This window comes from Pseudorca crassidens, chromosome 21, assembly GCF_039906515.1.
Source record: "Pseudorca crassidens isolate mPseCra1 chromosome 21, mPseCra1.hap1, whole genome shotgun sequence".
NCBI classification, from domain to species: Eukaryota; Metazoa; Chordata; class Mammalia; order Artiodactyla; family Delphinidae; genus Pseudorca; species Pseudorca crassidens.
This window is the reverse complement of record NC_090316.1, coordinates 15,739,920-15,764,681: the sequence shown is the minus strand read 5'-3', so window position 1 is coordinate 15,764,681 and position 24,762 is coordinate 15,739,920. Positions and strand designations below refer to the sequence as shown.

General features: G+C 42.2%; 1 protein-coding gene and 1 long non-coding RNA gene across 2 annotated transcripts in view; one reads left to right on the top strand and one right to left on the bottom strand.

The window, feature by feature from the left end:
* Positions 1 to 22,924, bottom strand: LOC137216078 (uncharacterized). The gene is made up of 2 exons (XR_010939583.1): positions 22,472 to 22,924; positions 1 to 2,598 (listed from the first exon to the last, which is right to left on the bottom strand). It is a non-coding gene; the product is annotated as an uncharacterized lncRNA (long non-coding RNA).
* The window catches only part of TNKS (tankyrase), a 176,426-nt gene continuing 174,476 nt past the window's right edge, over positions 22,813 to 24,762 (top strand). The window contains exon 1 of the mRNA XM_067721868.1: positions 22,813 to 23,534. Coding sequence (XP_067577969.1) covers positions 22,862 to 23,534 — 673 coding nt within the window. The 5' untranslated portion in view covers positions 22,813 to 22,861. The remainder of the gene's footprint in view (positions 23,535 to 24,762) is intronic.

Below are 24,762 nucleotides of genomic sequence, written 5' to 3'. Positions count from 1 at the left end.
TACAAAGAAAAACACAATTTAATAACAGAAAGATAAATTTAAAATTTTAAATGTGTATCTATTAAATAAATTGAATACTCAGTTTAAAACTATCTTACAAGGAAAACACCAGGCTAGGCTAGATGGCCTTGTTAGTTAAGTTCATCCAAACGTATTTAAGCATAGAGTAACAACAGTCTTAACAAAATCTTTCATAGCACGTAAGGGCAGAAGCCCTTTCCAACTCATTTTATGAGGCCAGCATAACTTAACAATGACATTACAAGAAAGAAAAACTACAGGATGATATCTCTCATGAGCATCGATTCTAAAATCCTAAACAATATGCTAGCCAAGACCTCTTACAGAAAACTGTAAGGCTCTTGTACAAAAATTAAAGTGGCCCCAAATAAATGAATAAACCATATGCACCAATTTAAAAATTTGATATTATAAAAACAGAAATTCTCACACAAATAGATATAGAGATTCAATGAAATACCAATCAAATCCCAAAAGTTTTATTTCTGTGAAAACTGACAAATTGACTCTAAAATTTAGAGGAATAAAGGAATAGCCAAGACAACCTTGAAGAACAAAGCTGGAGGACTTACGCTACTAAATACCAAGACACTATAAAGCTGTAGTAATTAAGACAAGTATTGGCCCAAGCATAGATAAACAGACGGATGGAAGCGAATACAGTATTCAGAATCGACAAACAGCAAATACAGCAACAGGATTTATGACAAAGGTGACACTGCAGTACAACAGAGGAAAAGATGGATTTTTCAATAAATGGGGTCAATTGGATTCCATATGGAAAACCATACTGTTATTCCTGCCTCACATCGTATTAAAAAAATCAAGTCTAGATGATTTCAGATTTAAATATAAAAGGCAAAACAATAATGCTTCTAGCTGGGAGAATATCTTCACAAATGGAGCAAGCAGATTTTTCAACAGGACACAAAAAACACTGACCATAAAGAAAAGAAAAATGAACACACTGGGCTTCAGTAAAATTAAGAACTTGTGCCCATCAAAAAATAACATTGAAAGTGAAAAGGCAAGACACAAAATGGGATAAATATACATGTGTGTGTGTATAAAATTTCCTGTATCTAGGATGTAAAACTCGGTATATATAAATAACTCCTAAAATCAATAGGAAAAAAGTGAGCATAGGAAGAAAGTGAGCAAAGGATTTGAATATACACTTCATAAAAAACAAAAATCAAAATGGCCAATAAACATATAAAAAGTTACTCAACATCAACAGTCACCAGGGAACACAAATTAAAACCACAATGAGATAGCACTACCCATTCACCAAAATGGTTAACATGAAAAAGGACTGCATAACCAAGTATCGGTGAGGTTGTGGGCAAACACTCATTTATTGCTGCTGGGAATATAACTTAGCACAACCACCTCAGTAAACTGTTTGCTGTATCTACTAAAGCTAAGGATACACATACCCCATGGCCCAGTGATCCTACTCCGAGGTTCACATCCAACTGTAATACACACAAGCAGCTACCAAAACACATATACAAGAATATCGAGATTAGCGCTATTCCTAATAGCCCCCAAATGAAAACAACCTCATGTCCATCAAAACAAAATGGATAAATCGGAACACAGTACAACAATGAGAATAAACCAGCTATTGTTACATATGCTAACACAGATAAACCTCATAAATCTGTGTTGAACAAAAGAAGCTAGATACAAAAGAGAACATAATTTACGTAGAGCTGAAGACTGGAAAAATGAATCACAAGTGATAGAAAGTAGTGGGCAGGGAATGAGTGGGAGAGGGTCTGAAGAGACTAATAGGGGTGTTGGTGATGGTCTGTCTCTTCATTTGAACGATGGTATATGTTTGTTTAGAAAATTAATCAAGCTATACACTTAAGGTTTGTGCACTTATTTGTTTGCATATTTCAATACAAAGTTTCCTTGAAAAAAATGCATCTTACTGATAGTGGATCTTACAAAACCACAGAGCTTTAAAATCTGGTAAATTCTTAGATTTAAGGGTCAAAGGGGAATGACTGACTCACCCTTGATAGGGAGGTGGCTAGAAATGAGGCTGGGAGAATAAATTCAGGCCACACTGTGACGTTCTCTCAACGCAATGCCAAGGACTTGAGAGTTTATTCAGTGGAATGCAGAGAGTGAGTCGGGACTCAGTGACGCAATATGACTAGATTCACGTTTATAGAAACAAATCTTATACCAAGATATGAAATAAAATGAAAATGGGGAGGGGAGAGAAGATCCAGGGAAACTAGGTAAGACACTGTCAAAATAACGAGGAAAAAAATGAAAGCCTGAGATGGCGAAGAAGTAAAACGTATGTTTTCCCCCTGCCCATCCATGTCTGCCCTTTATCTGGACCTACCGAGTAAACAAGTACAGATTCTGAAAACACCGGTTATGCCTGGAAAGTTGCCGTTTCTCCATCCCAGGAGCATCTTCACATTGATGGCTTGCAGGAGAGGGGCGATTCCCCGGAGTAGCTGCTGTCAGACCGTTTTTATCCTGACGCGTTCTTGGGTGCTAGTTCTTGTCATGCTTCACAGCTCAAGGCACTTTCAAGCATGGCATTTCCTGGGAAGTTAAAAGAGAAAGTTATGTTATCTGCTGAAAAATCACAGGACAGAAACTGCAAGCAGCACACATCTGAGGACTACAAAAGTGGATCAGTGTTTTTTGACACTAACTTCTTTACTGGGGTAACGCAGTCTGAGGTTTAAGATAGATTGGAAAGGTTTTCTGGTCCCTTTGATGGACCTTTGTGCATGTATACCTTGTTCATAAACTGGGGGGGAGGTATTTCTGGGGTCTACCGGGCTGGAGGAACACTCTTGTTACATTTAAAACCATAAACAAGCTACAGCATTCCCTATGCTTTTTTCCCTGTTACTGTATAGATAGATACATAGATACATACATAGAGATAGAGATATAGAGAGAGAGATTTTAAGGAATTTGCTCACACGATTATGGAAAGGCTGGCAAGTCAAAAATCTGCAGGGTGGGCCAGTAGGCTAGACACCCAGGAAGATAGCCATCACAATCGGAACACCTGCTTTCCTTCTGGGAGTCTGGACATATGGTACATGCCAGGCAGAGGCTGCGTTTGTGACCAGCTTCCAATAAAAACCTTGGGCATGGAGTCTCTAATGAGCTCCCCTGGTAGACAGCATTTCACAAGTGTCTTTTTTTGTTTGTTTGTTTTTTTATACTGCAGGTTCTTATTAGTCATCAATTTTATACACATCAGTGTATACATGTCAATCCCAATCACCCAATTCAGCACACCATCATCCCCACCCCACCGTGGTGTTCCCCCCTTGGTGTCCATATGTTTGTTCTCTACATCTGTGTCTCAACTTCTGCCCTGCAAACAGGTTCATCTGTACCATTTTTCTAGGTTCCACATACATGCATTAATATATGATATTTGTTTCTCTCTTTCTGACTTACTTCATTCTGTATGACAGTCTCTAGATCCATTCACGTCTCAACAAATGACTCAATTTTGTTCCTTTTTACGGCTGAGTAATATTCCATTGTATATACGTACCACATCTTCTTTATCCATTCATCTGTTGATGGGCATTTAGGTTGCTTCCATGACCTGGCTATTGTAAATAGTGCTGCAATGAACATTGGGGTGCAGGTGTCTTTTTTTTTTTTTTTTTTCTGTACGCGGGTCTCTCACTGTTGTGGCCTCTCCCGTTGCGGAGCACAGGCTCCGGACGCGCAGGCTCAGCGGCCATGGTTCACGGGCCCAGCCACTCCGCGGCATGCGGGATCCTCCCGGACAGGGGCACGAACCCACGTCCCCTGCATCGGCAGGCGGACTCTCAACCACTGCGCCACCAGGGAAGCCCCAGGTGTCTTTTTGAATTATGGTTTTCTCTAGGTATTTGCCCAGTAGTGGGATTGCTGGATCATATGGTAATTCTATTTTTAGTTTTTTAAGGAACCTCCATACTGTTCTCCATAGTGGCTGTATCAATTTACATTCCCACCAACAGTGCAAGAGGGTTCCCTTTTCTCCTTGCAAGTGTCTTCACAACTTGTTGTTGGGGGAATTAAGCACATCCTGTGCACCTCCACTGGGAGAGGACCCTTGGAAGATTGCTTTCCCCCAGACTTTATCCCATATTCCTTTTTCCTCTGCTGATTTGGCTTTGCATCCTTTTGCTGTAATAAGTCATAGTTGTGAGTATGACTAGATATTGAGTTCTGTGAGTCTTCCTAGTGAATCATTAAACCTGGGGGTGGTCTTGGGGATCCCCCAACCCAGGGTATTACAAGAGCCCATCTTATTCCCTTTCTCCCTCGAACTACATCGAAAGGCGTAACACAAGTAAATCACATAGTGTATCAAAAGAACATTATAATGAATAACATAAAAACAGCTCGAGAGGAACTAGTGATTATATAGTACTTGGGGAATAAGAAGTGCTACAAAAATGCTAAGTAACGATAATAAGGCAAATTATACTTTTCCACTAATTGCAAAGGACATTTCCACTGATTTTCACAGAAAACAAACTTAATTATGTGTGTCCAGCAAGAACTATTATAAATCTTTTAAATAGATCTAGAATATTTTTAGTGAGAAGGATAAGTACAGAGATCCATTAACTAAAGGGAAAAATGTTTAGGGACAATTGAATGAAATGTCAAGCCTAATAGGTTTTGAGATCAATTTATTAGAATTATAAGGAAATATTTCATGTATAATGATCTCTGGGTTTTGCTTAATAGTCATACTAATTAACTTCTCAAATTCAATAAAAGTGTAGGAAATTTACTTATGTTCAGTACTTGACAAAATAAATCATGGTAATTACACATATTCACATGGCCAATGATAATTCCTCTAACTCAGTCTAATAAGCAAGGGTTCTTTAAGATAATTAGTCTTTAAAAAAAAAAAAGAAAAAGCCACATGTATAAAATGACTCCTACTTATTAGGAGTTTTGAGCCTTCATGATGATGTATAAACAAGAGTTTCCTAAATCTTCAGGTCAGTAGTAACATCCTTTCAGGTGCAGCTTTAGTAAGATGCGTATTCGCATGACATTATAACACACCCAGGTACGACCTCTAGGGGGTTGAAGGTGTTGGGTGACATAGTAATGGGATTTTTTAATTTCAGGGCTGCCCTGACATCCACCGTGGCTACATGGGGAACAAGGTAATATATCAGAATCCCAGGAAAGCCATAGATGATGAATTATCAAAAGGCTGATACCTAAGAAGTGATTAAAACCATATACCAAGCAAATTTTATCTGTCTTCTGTATCACAAATGAGGCTGGCATTCCATCTCTTGACATATATAATCTAAAACAATTCTCAAAGTATGATTCTCAGGTCATCATTACCTGGGAATTTGTTAAGAATGCAAATTATTCAACAACAACAAAAACAAAGGACCCAATTCAAAAATAGGCAAAGGACTTGAATAGGCATTTCTGATAGACAGAGAGACAGATAGATAGGTAGATAGATATACAGTACGTATATGCAAATGGTCAATAAGCACATGAAAAGATACTCAGTATCACTAGCTGTAGTGTAAGTGTTTGACTTTCAATTCCCGAGGCATTCATTTCAAAAGACAACTATTCTGAATAAACATATTGCCAGGTGTATAACACAGCAACTAGCAAACCAACCAGATAAGGGTCTAGGCTGTCCCCACCCATGAAGGTCCCCTTTTGGAAAGCCCAAGGTAATCAAGATAACTGATTGAGTTATCCCCTTGGGGGACCCCACTTCTCCCTTCTTGTGCTACGATTCCTGCTCTTATCCTTTCAATTAGCCAGTAAAGAGTGAGCCCAAGAAACTCTAGACACCTCACTCTCAGACCCTAATAAAGGCAGAGCCCCAGGTCTGAGCTCTCTCTCTCTATCCATGACCTCACTGTGGCCATTGGGTGTGCTGTATATCCTCCAGGACTTGTGAGTTAAAAGTATGTTCCTCAGCGTTCTCTGACGGTTTTTGCTGAAGTATGTTTGTAAGAGCTGGCCCAGTCATAAGTAGGGACCCCAGTGAGGAAATGTCTATGGAGGTTGCTGGGAGTAATGTGTGCCCAGTGGGTGTCACAGGCATTCCTAACCAAGTAGGCTTGGGACCCATGGAAGATTAGTCATTAGGGAAATGCAAATCAAAACCACAGTGAAATACCACTTCCCACCCATTAGAATGGACATGGAAATTATTTTTTAAAAAACAAAATGGAAAACAGCAAGATTTGGTGAGGATGTGGATAAGTTGGAACTCTTGCATGTTGCTGGTGGGAATATAAAATGGGGTAGCCACTCTGGAAAGTGATATGGCAGTTCCTCAAAAAGTTAAACAGAATTACCAAATGATCCAGCAATTCCACTTCTAGTTATATATCCAAAGAAATTGAAAGCAGGAACTCAAACAGATACTTGTACCTCAATGTTCATAGCAGCATTATCCACAGTAGCCAAAAGGTGGGAATGATCCAAATGTCCATCAACAGATGAATGAATAAATAAAATGTGCTCTATACCTACAGTGGAATATTACTTAGCCTTAAAAAGAAATTAAGTTCTGGGCTTCCCTGGTGGCGCAGTGGTTGAGAGTCCGCCTGCCGATGCAGGGGACACGGGTTCGTGCCCCGGTCCGGGAAGATCCCGCATGCCGCGGAGCGGCTGGGACTGTGAGCCATGGCCGCTGAGCCTGCGCTTCTGGACGGGAGAGGCCACAACAGTGAGAGGCCCGCGTACCACAAAAAAAAAAAAAGGAATTAAATTCTGATACAAGCTACAACATGCATGAACCTTGAACATATTATGCTAAATGAAATAAGCCAGCCATGAAAGGACAAAGACTGTACAATTCCACTTATATAAGGTGCAAAGCCACAGCTGGAGACATCCAAGACAAACAGACCAGGCCTTCTTAGCATCAAAGGACAGTGAAGTCTGACCTTAACAACATTTCTGAGTTCTCACCCTCCCAGCAGGAAGCAGCAGGCAGGAAGAACTGACTCATTAACAGTCATAAGCACCCCTGGGAGTTCTAGAGAATATTTGGAGAGGAGACACCTAGGGAAAGTCTGGACTTCTTAATCATCTGGCAAGTGAAAGGATATAAATATGGGTATAAATATGTGACCATATTTTATTGTTGTAGATGGGTAAGGCCAAGTCTGTGTTACAAAAGGGAAATAATAGTGAGATGTGGTTGTCTGAAAGGTATTTTTTCCAACTATCCTCTTACACACTTGTTTCCTGTGGTACTTGATTGTAATAAATCATAGTGGGAAAGCGTCTGTGTAGCTGATTCAGTAATATCCTAATATCCCTGGCAATGGAGAAGCCAGGCATTCAAGGAAAGTAAAATAGGAAATAAAATAAGAAGAACACAGACTTTCAAGCCAGACAGCTGAGGGTAGTGGATTCTAAGGGGGTTCCACGGGCGCTCCATAGGCTCCGTTTCTTAGCAACACTTTGAGAAGCAATGTAGCAGGTACTTGATAATGGATGCTATTGATATCATTCTTGTTATATGACGGCAGTAGACCCTGTGAAAGAAGTTCATTTAGTAAACTCTTACCTTCTCATTACTTACATCTGCTTTGATTTCACATGACCAACAAGCACCCTGTGTATTCTCAACAGCGACCAAGAGCCACTGGGTTCCCTATCTTAATCCATGTCTCTGTCACTTTGGAGCACCTCCCCCTCCCCTAATGATGACCACCCTTGGTAGCTGACCTCTTTGGGTCTCCTCCACTTCTCCAAGTCTGAATAGTGATGATTATGAGTTTCCAATGTTAATCAAGGCTTAAGATATTGTCAGCCAAATCAATAAAAGCTTTGTATAATTAAAGTTGAGCACCTCTTATTTTGCTTGAGAAAAGCTGTAAGGATTCTCTCGCTCTTTAGAAAGGGTTGGCTGACATCTAAAGATTTTCAATAAGTTCAAATTGCCAGAGAGATTTGTTTCTCAGAGGGCCGAAAGAAAAACAATAAAAAGAACTTGAGAGTACTGTATTGGAGAGAATTGTAAAGATAATTACCCACATTAGTCACATTTTATCCATTTTCTTTCTCTGCTTTTTTTCTAAAAAACTAGAAATGGAATCCAAGAAAAACTTTTGTGATAATAGAATAGATCCCTTTATGAAGTGTATGTGCGCTTGAGATATAAATCCAAATGGCAGTGCTGTAACCGCCAGCCTATGTTCAAATGTTCTGTCCAAGTTAGGTGCTGAGATGACACTTGATCAAGATACAGATCACTGGTGTTCGTAAGAACTTCTCCTCGGGTGCCCTTGGGTTGGCATGGAGCTCTCCCAAGGGAGATTGTGATATGATTCTGGGCACCCTGCTCACAGAGTGAAACCAACTATGCTGCATTCTATCTCCCTCTAGAAGCACAGGGACCCTGGAAGCCCGGGGGCAGCTTCTTCAATGATTTTAATGCCAATAATACCACTCACCATTTATAACAAGATCTTGGTAATCAATGATGGTATTTCATGAATACACAGTGCACCTAACTGGCTGATTGGTATTTGTTGGATATCTGTGAGATTTTCAGTTTTGTACAAAATAACAGAACTACTATTATTGGAGGTGTGATTCCATGAAGCTTTCAACATAGTAGAGTTGTACATATGTGCAACCCAATGCGTGTGAGGACCCATATGCAGGGGTGATATTCAAAATATTTAACAATCTATATGGCCCAGCCACCAACTTGTCAGATAGATGTCAGTCAACAACAATCATTGCAGCCCTACTACTGCTTTTTTTGAAAATTATTTTATATTGGAGTATAGTTGATTAACAATGTTGTGTTAGTTTCAGGTGTATAGGAAAGTGATTCAGTCAGCCCTTGGTTCCTGGATTCATGAATCCTGACTATCGGAGAAACAGCACCATATATTGGATGATGAATTAGAGCATAAACATCCTCCCAGAGAACACTGCCCAACACTGCAAGTATTGCCACCTAACTTGCGCTTATATCTGACTCTCTTCAGAAGGCCATTCCACAGTTCTACCAAGCCACCTGTTTTAGGTCGATGGGAAACCTGGTAAGACCAGTGAATTCCATGAGCGTGGGCCTATTACCACACTTCATTTAGTGTGAAATGAGCTCCCTGATCAGAAGCAATCCTTATACTATGACAGTGGATAAGGCAGTCTGTAAGTCCACAGACGGCAGTTTTGGCAGAAGCATTGCATGCAGGAAAGGCAAATTCATATCTAGCGTATCTATTCCAGTAGGAACAAAACATTGCCCATTTCCTGATGGAAGTGATCCAGTGTAATCAACCTGCCACCAGGTAGCTGGCTGATCACGTCAGGTTGGTGCCACACTGGGGACTTGGTTTTGGTGTCTGCTGTTGACAGACTGGGCCCTCAGCAGTGACTATAGCCTGGTCAGCACTGGAGAGTGGAAGTCTATGCTGCTGAGCCCATAACCTCCATCGCTACCATCATGGCCACTTTGTTCATGGTCCATTGGATGATGACAAGAGGGGCTGGGGGAAAGGCTGACTGGTATCCACGGAACGTGTCATCCCATCCTCGTGATTATTAAAATCCCACCAGTTGGTGAGTATTGACATGGGACACAAATATCTTCATGTTTTTTACCCACTTAGAGAGGTCTATCTGTATCTGCCTCTTCTCAAGACTTCTTTGTACTAATTTTCCAATCATACTCCTTCCAAGTCCCTACCTATCCAGTCAAACCACTGGCCACAGTCCATGAATTGGTATGTAATTGCACATCTGGCCATTTCTTTTTCCAAGCAAAATGGCCAAGCAGGTGCGCTCCTCAAAGTTTTAGTTAACAGAAGGATTTCCCTTTACCACTAAGAAAGGGGTTGCAGTGCTCTTGCATATTGTGGTGCCTGAATATTGTGCAGGACCGTCTGTAAATCAGGCACACGTTTTCTCTTCATTAGGGAACTCCCCACAAGGCCACAGATGCGGGCTGGGAGAAAATAATGTAAGAGTGGCAGCCATGGGCACTTGGGCCAATTCCTCGTGTAACTTACTTGTGCCTTCAGGGCCTGCTCAAGCCCGATCTCCTATATATTAGCTCCATTCGATTACGGAGTGTGCTGTGCAGGCCCAACTTTATGGCTCTGTGGGTCAGACAACATTTGGTTCACGATGGGCAGTTCAGGTCACATGGTAAATTGGTGAGCCTTGCATAAGCAGCCAGTCTCTCTAAGACCCAGGAGCAAGCCAGTCTCTCAAAAGGAGAATAATTATCCACAAAGAATGGCAGGACTTTGCTCCCAAACCCTAAGGGTTTGTGCTGGGATTCACATATAGAGGCTGCCGAAGGTTCCAAACAGCGTCCTTATCTGCCACTGCCACTTCAAGCACCATTAGATCTGCTGGCTTGTGCGGCAGAGCAGTTTGCACATCATCATGGACTTGTTGGAGAGCCTCCTCTTGTTTTGGACCAAACCAGCAGCTTTGGGGGTCACTCAGTAAATAGGCTGGAGTCATACGCTCTGAGGAATATGTCTCCTCCAAAATCCAAAGAGACCCACTAGGCGTCGTGCCTCTTTTCTGATTGTAGTAGGGCCAGATGCAACAACTTATCCTTCACCTTAGGAGGGATATCTTGTCATGCCCCTTCAGAGGCAGAAGACCCCTGAATTTCAGATTTATTTCCCATCCTCTGACAGGCAAATGTCTTAATAATAAGCCCACAGTCATTACAAACTCCTGCTCACTAGGTCCAATCAGAATACTATCCTCAATGTGATGGGCCAGTGTGATGTCTCACGGAAAAGAAAGGCAATCTAGATCTCTGTGGACAAAATTATCATAGGAAGCTAGGAAGTTGACATGCCCCTGAGGAAGGACAGTGTTAACCCCTTCGCAGTTCTCTGACTAAATATGATGCTTTGTCTTCTCCTGCTCCTTCCATGTGGTAAATTAACCCAAATCTGCCCCTTAGGGCAGCCTCTCTCTCCTCTTCAGATGAGGGGCTCTTTGGCATTCTCATTGTAGTAGGCTGAATAATGGCTCCTCAGATATTCCCACATCCTAAATCCAGAACCCATGAATGTGACCTTATATGGCAAAAGAGACTTTGTATATATGATTAAATTAGGGATTTTGTGATGGGGAGATTATCCTGGATTATCTGGGTGGGTCTGATGTAATCACAATGGTCTTTCTAAGAGTGAAGCAAGAGGAGTCGTAGCGAAACTTACTTGTGACCCCCTCACCTCCAAAGCACATCACTCCAATTTCTGCTTCCACCATGACGTCACCTTCTGTCTCTCAAAGAATATTGGCAGCTACTAGAAGCTGAAAAACTCAAATAAACATTGTGTCCTCAGAGTCCCCAGAAGAAACCAGCATTGTTGACTCCTTGACTTTAGCCCAGCGCCACGGATTGCAAATGTCTCACCCCAGAACCGCAAGAGAATAAATTTGTGTTGTTTTAAGCCACTAGGTTTGTGGAAATTTATGACAGCAGCCGAAGGAAACTAGTACACTCTGCCTAGGGCTTTGAGGTCAGCCTGTGCTATGAATTGTGATTGTGAAAAGTGAGGAGGACATTTTTGTGACTCCACAGTGTCCATTCCACCTTCTCCCATTCAACATGAGCCATGCCATTTGGTGAACTGATCCCCGGAGGGGGTCATGATTAGCTCAAGCCCAACTTCCTTAGAGTTGGTTGGTTCAGGAGCACAAGCCCAAGTCAATCAATGCACGGATTTCTCCTGGCAACAGGGATTAATTTAGAAATGGGCATGTGACCCAACTGGGGCCAGTGAGATGCAAGGAGAAACAAAGACAGTCTTTCTTCTCTGTTTTCTATTTCACTAAGAAAGAAGAAGCGATCAAGAGTCTTTCTCAATCTCCCACCATGTATAGCCATGTATTGCTTCTGTGCCCATACACTCTGCCTTTTTGTGATACTAAGGATGAGCTGTAAGTTATTGTCCTCTAGATTTGATCCCTTTTACCTACTTGAGGACATATTGCCCCAGAAATTCTCCCCTCTATCTACTGCATCATGAATTACCCCCTCTCTACTAGATTCTTCTTATCAGCATGAAAATATGCTTTTATTTTTTCCATCTTAAAAACTTCCCTTTTAAGTGACTGATAATGGGTATGAGGTTTCTTTTTGGGTTGCTGGAAATGTTCTAAAAGGGATTGTGGCAATGGTTACACAACTCTGAATATACTAAAAACCATTGGTATGTACACTTTTTTTTAAAATTCTGTCAGTATTTTTATTTATTTATTTATTTAATTTATTTTTGGCTGCGCTGGGTCTTCGTTGCTGCATGTGGGCCTTCTCTAGCTGCAGTGAGCGGGGGCTACTCTTCGTTACGGTGCAGTGGCTTCTCTTGTTGTGGAGCACGGGCTCTAGGCGTGCAGGCTTCAGTAGCTGTGGCATGTGGGTTCAGTAGTTGTGGTGCACGGGCTTAGTTGCTCTGCGGCACGTGAGATCTTCCCGGACCAGGGCTCGAACCCATGTCCCCTGCATTGGCAGGTGGATTCTTAACCACTGTGCCACCAGGGAAGTCCCGATGTGTACACTTTAAATAGGTGAATTGAATGTATGTGAAGTGTATCTCAATAGAGCTATTATTAAAAAAAGAGGATATTGGCAAATATGATATTCTAAATGTTTGAAATTGGGTAGAATAAGTCAATGGTATTTTAACTACTTTAATGGAATATCTGAAAACATCTGCAAACTTATTCTATAAAATGATATAAATAGTATTTATTCATTAATAAAAACATGATAAAATAGAAAACAAATATGAAAATAAAAGTACATCTATAAACAAAGGCCCTTTCTTTTTTATTATTAATTTTTTAACTGAAGTATAGTTGATCTGCAGTGTTGTGCCAGTCTCTGTGTACAGCAAAGTGACTCAGTTATACACATATATACATTCTTTTTTTGTATTAAAAAAAGCCCTCTCTTGACATCACTCCTCCCTCCAGTTGCTACTTTATTTCTCTCCTTCCCTTTGCACTAAAGTTTATTTTAAAATTTGCCTTTACTATTTTTCTTCAATCCCTCTTTTCCCACATGCTATTGAACCTACTCCATTCAAGCTATCACCTCAACGCTTCAACAAAACAGTTCTTCAGGGTTGCCAGTAACTTCCACGTAGTTAAATCTCATGGTCAGTTCTCAGTCCTGATTTTACTTGTCCTATCAGTCATATTTGACAGTTTATGATCTCCTTGTTTTCCTTGTTATCAGTCAACTATTGCTATAAAAGTGCTCTGTAAAAAACCACCCCAAAACTCAGTAGTTTAAGACATTTTTGCTTATTCATCTGTGGGTCACACGAGGGGTTTTTTGATGTAGGCTTGGCTCAACTGGGCTGGGTGGGCTCCAAGTGGCAGGATGGGTTCTGATCTGTTCCGTAAGTTTCTAATCTTTCTTGGACCAGCGTGTTAACTAGGTCGTTTCTCTCTTGTTGATGATAGACTGCAAGAGGGCAAGTGCAAACACAGGATGCCTCTAAGGTCCAGACTCAGAACTGGCATGGGCACCTCCACCATCATTCTGTTGGCCTAAAAAATCATGTCTTTGAGCCCAAAATCAAAGGGCTGGTGAATATGCTCTATCTTTAAGGGGAGTATTTACAAAGTCATATGGCAAAGAGTACGGACACAGGGAGGGGTGAAGAACTGAGGTCTCTAATTTGATCTACTATTCTCCTCCTTGAATCACTTCCTTCATTGGTGTCCAGAATATCGCATTCTACTAGTTTTATTCCGTTGCCTGCTTCTCTCAGCAGTGGAATTGGAATGCCTCAAGGCTCGGTCCCTGGACTTCTTCTCTAGCTATAGTGACTCATTTGGTGATCTCATCTAGTTTTATGGTTTTAGAAATTGTCTATATGCTGATGACACACTTGTTTATATCTTCATTCTGACTTCTCCTCTGAATTCCAGACTCATATACCCAACTATCTACACTTGAATGCCTAATAACAAGTTTAAACTTAACAAGTCCAAAAGCAAACTCCTCATCTTCTCCCTTAACTGTTCCCCAGGTAATAAATGGCAACTTTTTTTTTTCCCAGATGCTCAGGTAAACCGTTGGAGTCATTCATACTTCTTTTCTTGTCACCATCATCTCTTACATTTTAATGGCCTCTTCCACCCTATAATCTGTCTTCAATACAGCAGTTAGACATAGAGGTCAGATAATGCCACTCTTCTGCTCAAAACCCTTCAGTGGCCAACATCTCACTTACAATACAGCTCTGCTATGACTTTATAATACAATCTGATCTTCTGTTATTCTTTGACTCTATTTCTTTTCACCTCCTCATTCGTTCTGCTCCAGCTACATGAACTTCCTTGGTGTTCCTTGAATAAGCCAACTATCTCCTGTCCCAGGGCCTTTGTATTTTTTGTTGCCTTCCCCTGGAATGCACTTCCCCCAGATATACCCATGCTTGCTCCTTTAAATTACAACCCTTACCTCCAACACCCTTTTCCCCAGCTCTCATTTTTTCTGTAGCATTGTTTATCACCATCCTACAGGCTATAGGTTTTACCTATTTGCTGATTGTCTATGTCTCTTGGGTGGATATATGAGTTTCACAAGAGCAAGAAGTTTTGTTTTGTTCACTGCTATATTCTCAGAATGTAGAACTGTGCCTGGCACTTGGTATGCACACAAAAATATTTGATGAATGACCAAATGGATGGATAGATGACATTGAAGAATTTGGTTAACCTGATAAAATCTGCTTCATTCATTGTGGTTGAGCTTAATGATTGCTAAAACTAACCTGACATACCTTAAATGTCTCAATAAAAAGTGACTACCTGGCTTCCCTGGTGGCGCAGTGGTTGAGAGGTGGCCTGTCGATGCAGGTTCGTGCTCCGGTCCGGGAGGATCCCACGTGCCGTGGAGCGGCTGGGCCCGTGAGCCATGGCCGCTGAGCCTGCGCGTCCGGAGCCTGTGCTCCGCAGCGGGAGAGGCCACAACAGTGAGAGGCCCGCGTACCGTAGGAAAAAAAAAAAAAAAAAAAAGACTACCTGATGAGTGTTATTAGCATCGTGGGTATGGATGGAATTACCCAGGAAGTACATACACACAGAGAAAAGAAGAGGGCAAGGATTCCCTTGTTCTTCCTTCATCTACCTGTCTGGCTACTTCCTATGCTTCCTTAAAGCACAGCCATTTCTTAGAAGCTTTTCCAGTGAAAACACTGGGGCTAAAGGGAGTTATTTTACCTTTGAAGAGAACTAGTATCTCTGCAAATCAGGGCAAGATAAAGCTCCAGAAGAGACTTGGGCCTCACTGTGTGCACAGGCATTAATTTCACTCCTGGCATCCAAGCAAAAGTCCTGGAGTTATTATAGAAGGTAGTAGAGGGTAGGTGTTAAAAGCCCGGGCACCAGAGCCAAAACACCTTGCTTCAAATGGTGACCCCACACTATTAAGTGTCCTGTGACCTCGGGCAAGCAACCTAAGTTTTCAGTTCCTCACTTTTATCATCTGTGCAATGCATTTAAAAACAGTAGAGTTACTGGGAAGATTAAATGAATTAATGAAGATAAGGCACTTAAGACATAACGCACTATAGGTCATGTACATGTGATATGTAGTGAGTACTGTACAGTGACACTGATACTGCTGCTATTTGAAGGTAGGATCTTATTATTTGAGACATGGCACCATCCCCTCCTTGAGTGCTCACCCACGGCTGGGTTACAGGCTGCTTTGTGTTTCCAGAGCACCCTGTATGTACTGGCCTTGGAGCACTCACATCGTGTTGACGTTATCTCCCCCACTAGACCATAAACACTCAGTGTTGAGGGCCATGTCTAATTCATTTTGGTAATCACTTCCTGGTATAGCACCTGGCACTTAGAAAACACTCCCGTGCCTATAGGGGCCAGGTCTTTATTGAGTAAAGTCATCTAGATGTAAATCAACAAAAGGAATGGTAGAGAACAATTGCCCTCTGGCAATACCAAGTAGCAGCAACTATGCAACTTCAGCCTATTGTCATGTGGAAAAATAGGCAGCGGGCTTCATACCATCTGATTTTCCAATGCCCTCTAGTTTCTATTGCTGCTGCAACAAATTATTACATATTAGTAGCTTAAAATGACGCCAATTTATTATTTTATAGTTCTGCAGGCCATAAATCTGGCAGGGGTCTCACTGGGCTCAAATCAAGGCGTTGGCAGGGCTGCACTGTTTTCTGGAGGCTCTAAGGGAGAATTTGTTTCCTCACCTTCACCTTCTAGCTGCTGCCCACATTCCTTGGCTTGTGGCTCCCTACCTTCATCTTCAAAGCTAGCAATGGCTGCTTGAGTCCTTCTCACATTGCATCACTGCAATCTCCTCTGCCACCCTTTTGCACTTTTAGGAACTCCTGTGATAACATTAGGCCGTCCACATAATCCAGGAAAATCTCCCTATTTATTTATAATGTTGTTAAAATATAGCTGATTTACGATGTTTCAGGTGTACAGCAAAATGATTCAGTTATATAACATATACATTTTTCAGATTATTTTCCATTATAGGTTATTACAAGATATTGAATATAGTTCCCTATGTTATATAGTAAATCCTTATCTTTTTTTTTTTTTTTTTTTTTTTTTTGCGGTACGTGGGCCTCTCACTGTTGTGGCCTCTCCCGTTGCGGAGCACAGGCTCCGGACGCGCAGGCTCAGCGGCCATGGCTCACGGGCCCAGCCGCTCCACGGCATGTGGGATCTTCCCAGACTGGGGCACGAATCCGTGTCCCCTGCATCGGCAGGCGGACTCTCAACCACTGCGCCACCAGGGAAGCCCTATTTATCTATTTTATATATAGTAGTGTGTAACTGTTAATCCCAAACTTCTAATTTTTCCCTCCCCCTTTTCCCCTTTGGTAACCATAAGCTTCTTTTCTATGTCTGTGAGTCTATTTCTGTTTTGTAAATAAGTTCATTTGTATCACTTTTTTAGATTCCACATATAAGTGATATCATATGATATTGGTCTTTGTCTGACTTACTTCACTTAGTATGATAATCTCTAGGTCCATCCATGTTGCTGCAAATGGCATTATTTCTTTTTTATGGCTGAGTAATATTCCATTACATATATGTACCACATCTTCTTTATCCACTCCTCTGTCAATGGACATTTAGGTTGCTTCCATGTCTTGGCTATTGTAAATGGTGCTGCTATGAACATTTGGGTGCATGTATCTTTCTGAATTAGAGTTTTCATCTTTCCTGGATATATGTGCAGGAGTGGGATTGCTGGATCATATGGTAACTCCATTTTTAGTTTTTTAAGGAACCTCCATACTGTTCTCCATAGTGGCTGCACCAGTTTACATTCCCACCAATAATGAAGGAGGGTTCCCTTTTCCCTACACCCTCGCCAGCACTTATAATTTGTAGACTTTTTGATGATGGCCATTCTGAGCAGTGTGAGGTGATACCTCATTGTAGTTTTGATTTGCATTTCTCTAATAATTAGCAATGTTGAGCATCTTTCCATGTGCCTGTTGCCCATCTATACGTATTCTTTGGAGAAATATCTATTTACATCTGCCCATTTTTTGATTGGGTTTTTTTTTTATATTGAGCTTTATAAGCTGTTCATATATTTTGGAAATTAATCCCTTGTCAGTCGCATCCTCTGCAAATATTTTCTCCCATTCCTTAGATTGTCTTTTCAGAAAATCTCCCTATTTTAAGGTCAGCTGATTAGCAGTCTTAATTCTATCTGCAACCTTGAATCCACTTTGCCATGTAAGGTAACATATTCACAGATCCCAGGGATTAGGGCATGGCTATCTTTGGGGCACTATTATTTGGATATAAAAATGAATGTTGGATTGTTCTATTACGTTTTCTCTGATACAGGGCCTTTCATTTGTTGGGTTCGCATTTTCTCTCTCATGCTGTAGGCCCCTCTCATGTATTTGGTGACTTATGGTGGTAAGCTCAACTTCCGTGGGAGATTTCTGCAGACATCCATGTGTCACTGCCCTCAGGAACCATGGCTGTGTTGGTTTCCCTTGAGGGCGCTATGGTGGACTCCCACACTATAGCCACTGTGGTTTCTCAGTACTGTGGACAGAATGTTTTGAGGGAGAGATGCACGAAGTTCCAGGCTGAGCATCCCTTCTTTGCAGAGTCTCCACCCCCCACTGCACCCAGCACACACATCACGACTACAGCCAGGAGGGAATAGCTGCCTTTCCCCTTCCAGTTCCCAAGATTATTAGACCTTCCTTTAAGACACTGTGAAAAAAGAAGTATGTACGAGAGGCTGCATATCAACATTATTGGGTGAAAAGGAACCTGTTTGTTATTAGACAGGCAAAACCAGTGCTGTCTCCCAGGTAGCCTTTAATGTCCCATACCAGAGGCCTTCTCCAGTTTTTGATAATAACGGTTGACATTTACATAGCATTTAGCATGTGCCAGAAGCTGTTCTAAGCACGTGGCATATATTAACTCATTTATTTCTCACAACTCTTAATATCCCCACCTTGCAGATGCGTTTACAGAGGTTGAATAACTTCTGGATTATTCAATGTTTTATTTTGAGCAACATCTTCAAAACAAAGACGATATGAAGGAATGCGCAACAAGAGAAACTGCACACACACACACACACACACACACACACACACACCATTTAACTCAAACAGGTTTCACTCATTTATTTCCTTCAACAAGCCAAACAATGCCAGCAGGCAAGAGGAGTCAGCGCCTGGAGAAGCGGGTGGAATCCTGTTCTGGGATGGACTAGTGCCTCTCGCTCCCTGGGCTGCCACTTATTTCCAGCCAGTAGGTCTGGTGATCTCTGCTCCCAGAGTTCTTTGCTCCAATCTCCACTGGAGGTAGGAGACGGCTCACCATCATTATGTGGGAGCCTGCAACCCCTGACAGTCGCAGGAATCAACACTCAACAAGGCTTGGCTGGCTGGCCCTGTGTTGTGGCTGGGGAGGCTGAGCCCTCCAGGTGTGCCTCACAATCTATTGGTTAGCAGCGGCATCAGCCCTATTCTGATTGGCTACATGCAAAGTTTTGTAAGCCATCATTTCATATTACATCATTACATATGCATTATTGGCTAGTTATATCATTCCTCATCAATATATTCCAGAACTTTTGGGAACTTTTCTAAACTTGTTTATGACCAGGTATTTATCTTTTTTGCGTGAGGAAGCCACATGCTAACCCTTAATGAGGTATATATGTACGATTTTAATTACTTGTGGAAAAAATGTTTACAAGAAATGCTTTGGGCAGGAAAGCTAGTTTACCATTTTTAAAGTAGAGCAAGTAGGTTTTTATTTATCCCTGTTAGAACATAGGGTGGGCCATCCTTTAATCACACACAACTAGCCAGTGACAAAGCTAGGATTCATATCCAAGCAGTCTAAATGCAGAATCCACATTCTTAACTACTGTCTTATATTTATATTGCCTCTCTGCCTGGAACTAACACTCCTGGCTCAACTCAATACTCCTCCCAAGTGTACAGACCATACTCGGAGAAAAGCCAAGTTATCAAAAGGGCAGACTATGGATGTCTTGTGAGCAATATGCAGAGGACCCTGCTGTGTAAAAGATATAAAGCTACTGAAAATTTCCAAGGGTGGGGGGATGCTAATAAACTAATATATAGGGGATCTTTAAATTACTGTAATTTTCCTGCCTTGTAATAGTTGCTTTGCTTTTCAAATAAAATTTTCTCTGATACAATGTGGTTGGCATGATTGCAGCTGTTGGAATTATTGCCCACCTATAGCTTTACAAAAAAAGATTCTCCCGGGTTTCTGGATGAAACTTCAGCTAAAAATTCTCTTAGCTTAGTAGTAATATCTTCATAGAGATATCTGGCCCTTTGGCACCATGGGCATTAAATGACATAAGGATAACATTATCTTTTTCTAAGGCCCAGGTGAGGAAATGGCACTGCCTCAGCCAAACTATAGCTTTAGCTTGGGCTGTGGTTGCAGAAGAGGCATTGCACAGAGCATCAAACAATAAGTGGACTTAGTAGATTGGAGCCACTACCAGTGAACGTGAATGTGGAGCAGATTACTGGGAAGCATATGAATGGAATAAACACACCAAGTCTAATTGAAATATGGAGACTGCACAAGTTCACAATTGTGTAATTTACAAAGTGTGTCCTTTGGGGGAAAAACAAACATCACAACACGGTCCAGAAGGTGAGTGACCTTTGAGTTGGTGGCTCTTTCCTTTGTATCAACAACATGGCTTAAGAGAGTGCTATGTGCTCACATTTTTATACCACTTGGACATGATTTTTCTGAAAACATTTTTGAAAATGGTAAGATGCTACACAGATTTGATCTGCAACAATTATTGGAAACAGTCAGGGCCCATATGAAATCTTGAATTTTCAGATGAAGAAACAATTCAACCTGATTTTTCTCTGCCTAAGATTCCTGTTACATGTAAAATAGTGGCTATTTATTTCTAGTCATTATCTTTGTCGTAAAGGAAGTTGTGAGGAGACAGCTACCGATAGTGGCTATTAACACTTTATGTATGACACGTTAGAGCATGAAACTAACAATCAAGGTGTGCTTACAAAACACCCAGGACTTTTAATCCTCACGACAATGCTACAATAAAATCAGAATTTTAGAATGACAGAGCTGAAGCATATCTACCAAGACTAGGCAACTAGTAATCATTAGAGATGTGATTCAATCCCAGGTTTGTTTTACTATAAGCTTTGCTCTTTTCACGAGGGTACAGTGCATCCCTCATGGAATTGTTTAGCTATAAAAGATCGGGTAATGGTATCTGCTTTTTCATGTTTAGAGCTCAACGTTAGTCCATATAAACCCAAACCTTATAAATACTTAATGTTAAGTACTTTTACTACTTTCCAGCGGAGGGGAAAAAAGCAATTTCCAATTGATTGAACGCATTTTCAGACACAGTTTACCAGTAGAATAGTTTCAGGCAATTCAGCCTTTTTATCTCAACCAGCAGAAACTTTAAAATTTATTTTGTACTGATAAACAGACATGCTAGATGCATTTTGAATTCGGGTGAACATTACTACTTCTTGTGATCTATGAGTAACTGGCCATCAGGGTACCCAGTGAGATAATTCCTATGTTTCCCATTCAGGGAGAAGGTCATAGTCAAGGGGGCACAAGGTGAGTTATGGGCATCTAATGCATCATGTTGATTCACCCCCACTCCTTAATGCCACCCTCTGTTGTGCATTATGATTCAAAACCAGGAGAACGTGTGTTGTGGACAGATTTTAGTTACACCGATGGAGTCTTCCTATCCAGCCACACATTTGTCAATATGTGAACAATAGCACAAATTTATAAAACACATGGATAATGTTAGAGTTATAATCTGCAACCCCAGACTAGATGACAATAAATGTCACTCATAATATTATGTTCCTGACCTTGTTGTATTTAGATGGTAGTCCTAAAGAAACTTACCTATTTATGTGGATGGGAATATTAGCATCACACTTATATTTCATAATGAACATGTGAAAGAAAAATTTATCACATAGTTTGGTATTTTGCGAAGCGAAATTTCTACTTGACCCATCTAAATCTTGGGTTTTTCTTAAGACACAGAAGCTCCATTTGTGTCCACTCTCTTGGAATAATGCTGTTTGTCTAAATTTCCAAAATGCCTAGTTTACTATTAAACAGGAGGCAGGAAATGCAGACCTTACTGAGATTATCCCATTCATTGGTACATTTCTTTTGATGGTAGACAAAAAAAGTAGGTATAGGCAGAGGAAAAAGAGATAAAGTAATTGCTGAAGAATGGCTTCTGAAGGTGAGTGATGGATGGAGAGCAGTCAGGTTTTTATCTTAGTTTGGGAGGGGGAGGGAGGAGGGATGAGAGGAACAGACATGAGAAGGTCAGCTAAAAAGAATTCAAAAGAAAGGAACATATTCGTAATTATTTGGGTCAAGCTTAAGGTGAGAAATAAAAGTACAGAGATAATAGAATAGGAAAAAACCACAATTTTAATAGGTAACATTTATTGAACTATTAATTCCATTTTGCAGAGGGGAACCTGAGACACAGAGGGGTTAAATAGCTTGTCCAAATTTACACAGCTCGTTCACGACAGAGCTTGAATTTCAATCCTGGCAATCCGAACCACTATTTTAAAATGGGATATTAACGAAGTACAATACATAAAGTGAACTCTCATAGAGAAGGGATAGAGAGACCAAGGGATTAACTGGGGGGGACGGGGAGGGGAAAAAGTCTGCATTTCAAATAAAATTTACCAATGGGCTAATTATAGTTGTGTTTTATTAACGTACGGAGCACTCTGTATATGTTAGCTCATTTAATCCCGCTAACAATTCTGTGAGGTAGATACTAGTCCATTTTTCAGACAAGGGCACTTGATATTTGATAAACGACACATACCTTGCACAGAGTTCCACCTCAATAGCAGGCTCTGGAGCAAGAAAAGGAAGACTGAAGAAGACCTGGCAACTGAACGGAACAGGGCAAGGTAAGCAGGCTGAAAAGTGAGAAAGGCAGGAAAAGCTTCCCGTTTAAGCCTAGGCTGGCTCCAGCTTTCAAAACTCCCCGGCCAGCCCGCCAAGGAGTCACAAAGCCCGCCCCTCAGCTACAGGGCGACGCCCCCTTCCGCGGCGGTTCTCGGAGCTCCCAATACTTCCCGCCCACTCTCTGACCCCGCCCACCGCTCCCAGCATCATTTCCTGTGCGCTGGGTGCTAATTGGTCCAGCAGTCGGAAGTGAGGGCGGGCGGTGGGGCCGTTGCCGCAGTGACAGTGCTGGGGGAGTCTGAAGATGGCGGCGTCGCGTCGCTCTCAGCATCATCACCACCATCATCAACAACAGCTCCAGCCCGCCCCAGGGGCTTCGGCGCCGCCGCCGCCACCTCCCCCCCCACTCAGCCCCGGCCTGGCCCCGGGGACCACCCCAGCCTCCCCTACGGTGGGTGGCCTGGCCCCCTTCGCCTCCCCGCGGCACGGCCTAGCGCTGCCGGAGGGGGATGGCAGTCGGGATCCGCCCGACAGGCCCCGATCCCCGGACCCGGTTGACAGTACCAGCTGTTGCAGTACCACGAGCACAGTCTGTACCGTCGCCGCAGCTCCCGTGGTCCCGGCTCTTCCTGCCTCATCTGCCGTCGGGGTCGCTCCCAGCCCAGCCGGCGGTGGCAGTAACAATTCACCGTCGTCCTCTTCTTCCCCGACTTCTTCCTCATCTTCCTCTCCATCCTCCCCCGGATCGAGCTTGTCGGAGAGCCCCGAGGCGGCCGGAGTTAGCACCACAGCAACATTGGGACCTGGGGCAGCAGGACCTGGGCCAGGGGTCCCAGCAGTGAGCGGGGCCCTCCGGGAACTGTTGGAGGCCTGTCGCAATGGGGACGTGTCCCGGGTAAAGAGGCTGGTGGACGCGGCAAACGTGAATGCTAAGGACATGGCCGGCCGGAAGTCTTCTCCCCTGCACTTCGCTGCAGGTCAGATACTTTGAATTGCTTATTAAGGGTTTTGGTGTTGGGGACGGGGGTCCGGGTCGGGAAAGAAAACAAGTTATTATGATGGAACAATGGGGGCGTGGTTATGGTTCTTCAACACTTCTCGGGAAGACTTGAGGTTCCTTTCTTTAGGTGGTGTCTGGGTGACGGGGGGCGTGGTAGGGGAACGTGTGAATCCATTCTTTTTAGTGTTTGCACAGTGATCCTTGTACTCATCCCCAAACTCCTTTACTGGTACTCAGGATATGGGTATACTTAAACTTTTTCAGTTACGAGTGTGCAGGAATAAAGTTAGATCTGAACAGTCTTAGAGTAGTTTTGTCGTTTGTTTGCTAGTTTATTTCGTTTTTGCAAGAGTAGGTCCCAGGAGGACAGTATAGACCAAAAGAAGTTTAATGTAACTCGACAAGTGTAGAAGTAGCTATCGTCGTCTTAGTGGGCCAATGAGAGACATAAATGAAGTTAGTGAAACTTTCCCCCCTTTTGCAAGGAGTTTACAGTCCAGTTGGGTAGATCGAAAGGTGCCTGTATGAAACAACTGGAGAAGACTATTTGGATGCATTATGTGGTGGCGGAAGAAATATAGGCTTTGAAGTTATGGACACTGCTGTTTGTTAGTTTTGTAGCAGACAATTTACCTTATCTCAATTGCCTCCATTTTCTCTTGGGCAAAAGTGATACACTGAGGTTGTGTGAGGATTTAGTGAGAAGCATCTGGCGCATAAGTTCTCCCCCCAGAATGCTAATTCCTAAACACTGGAGCACTACACACTTTTGTCTTTTTTTTTTTTTTTTTTTTGAGCAAGTAGTTGACTCTTTTCTTTTAAAAACACATAACATATTTTTATAAAATACAGAGAAATATAAAACAAAAAGGACTATAATCTCACTGCCTAGATACCTACTATTGATATTTTTAAAAATAAAGGTAGGGCTTCCCTGGTGGCACAGTGGTTAAGAATCTGCCTGCCAATGCAGGGGACACGGGTTTGAGCCCTGGTCTGGGAAGATTCCACAAGCTGTGGAGCAACTAAGCCCATGCGACTGCCCTCTAGAGCCTGCGGGCCACAACTACTGAGCCCGCACGCCTAGAGCCCGTGCTCCTCAACAAGAGAAGCCACCGCAGTGAGAAGCCCGCGCGCCGCAACAAAGAGTAGCGCCCTCTCTCTGCAAATAGAAAAAGCCCGCGCACAGCAACAAAGACCAAACT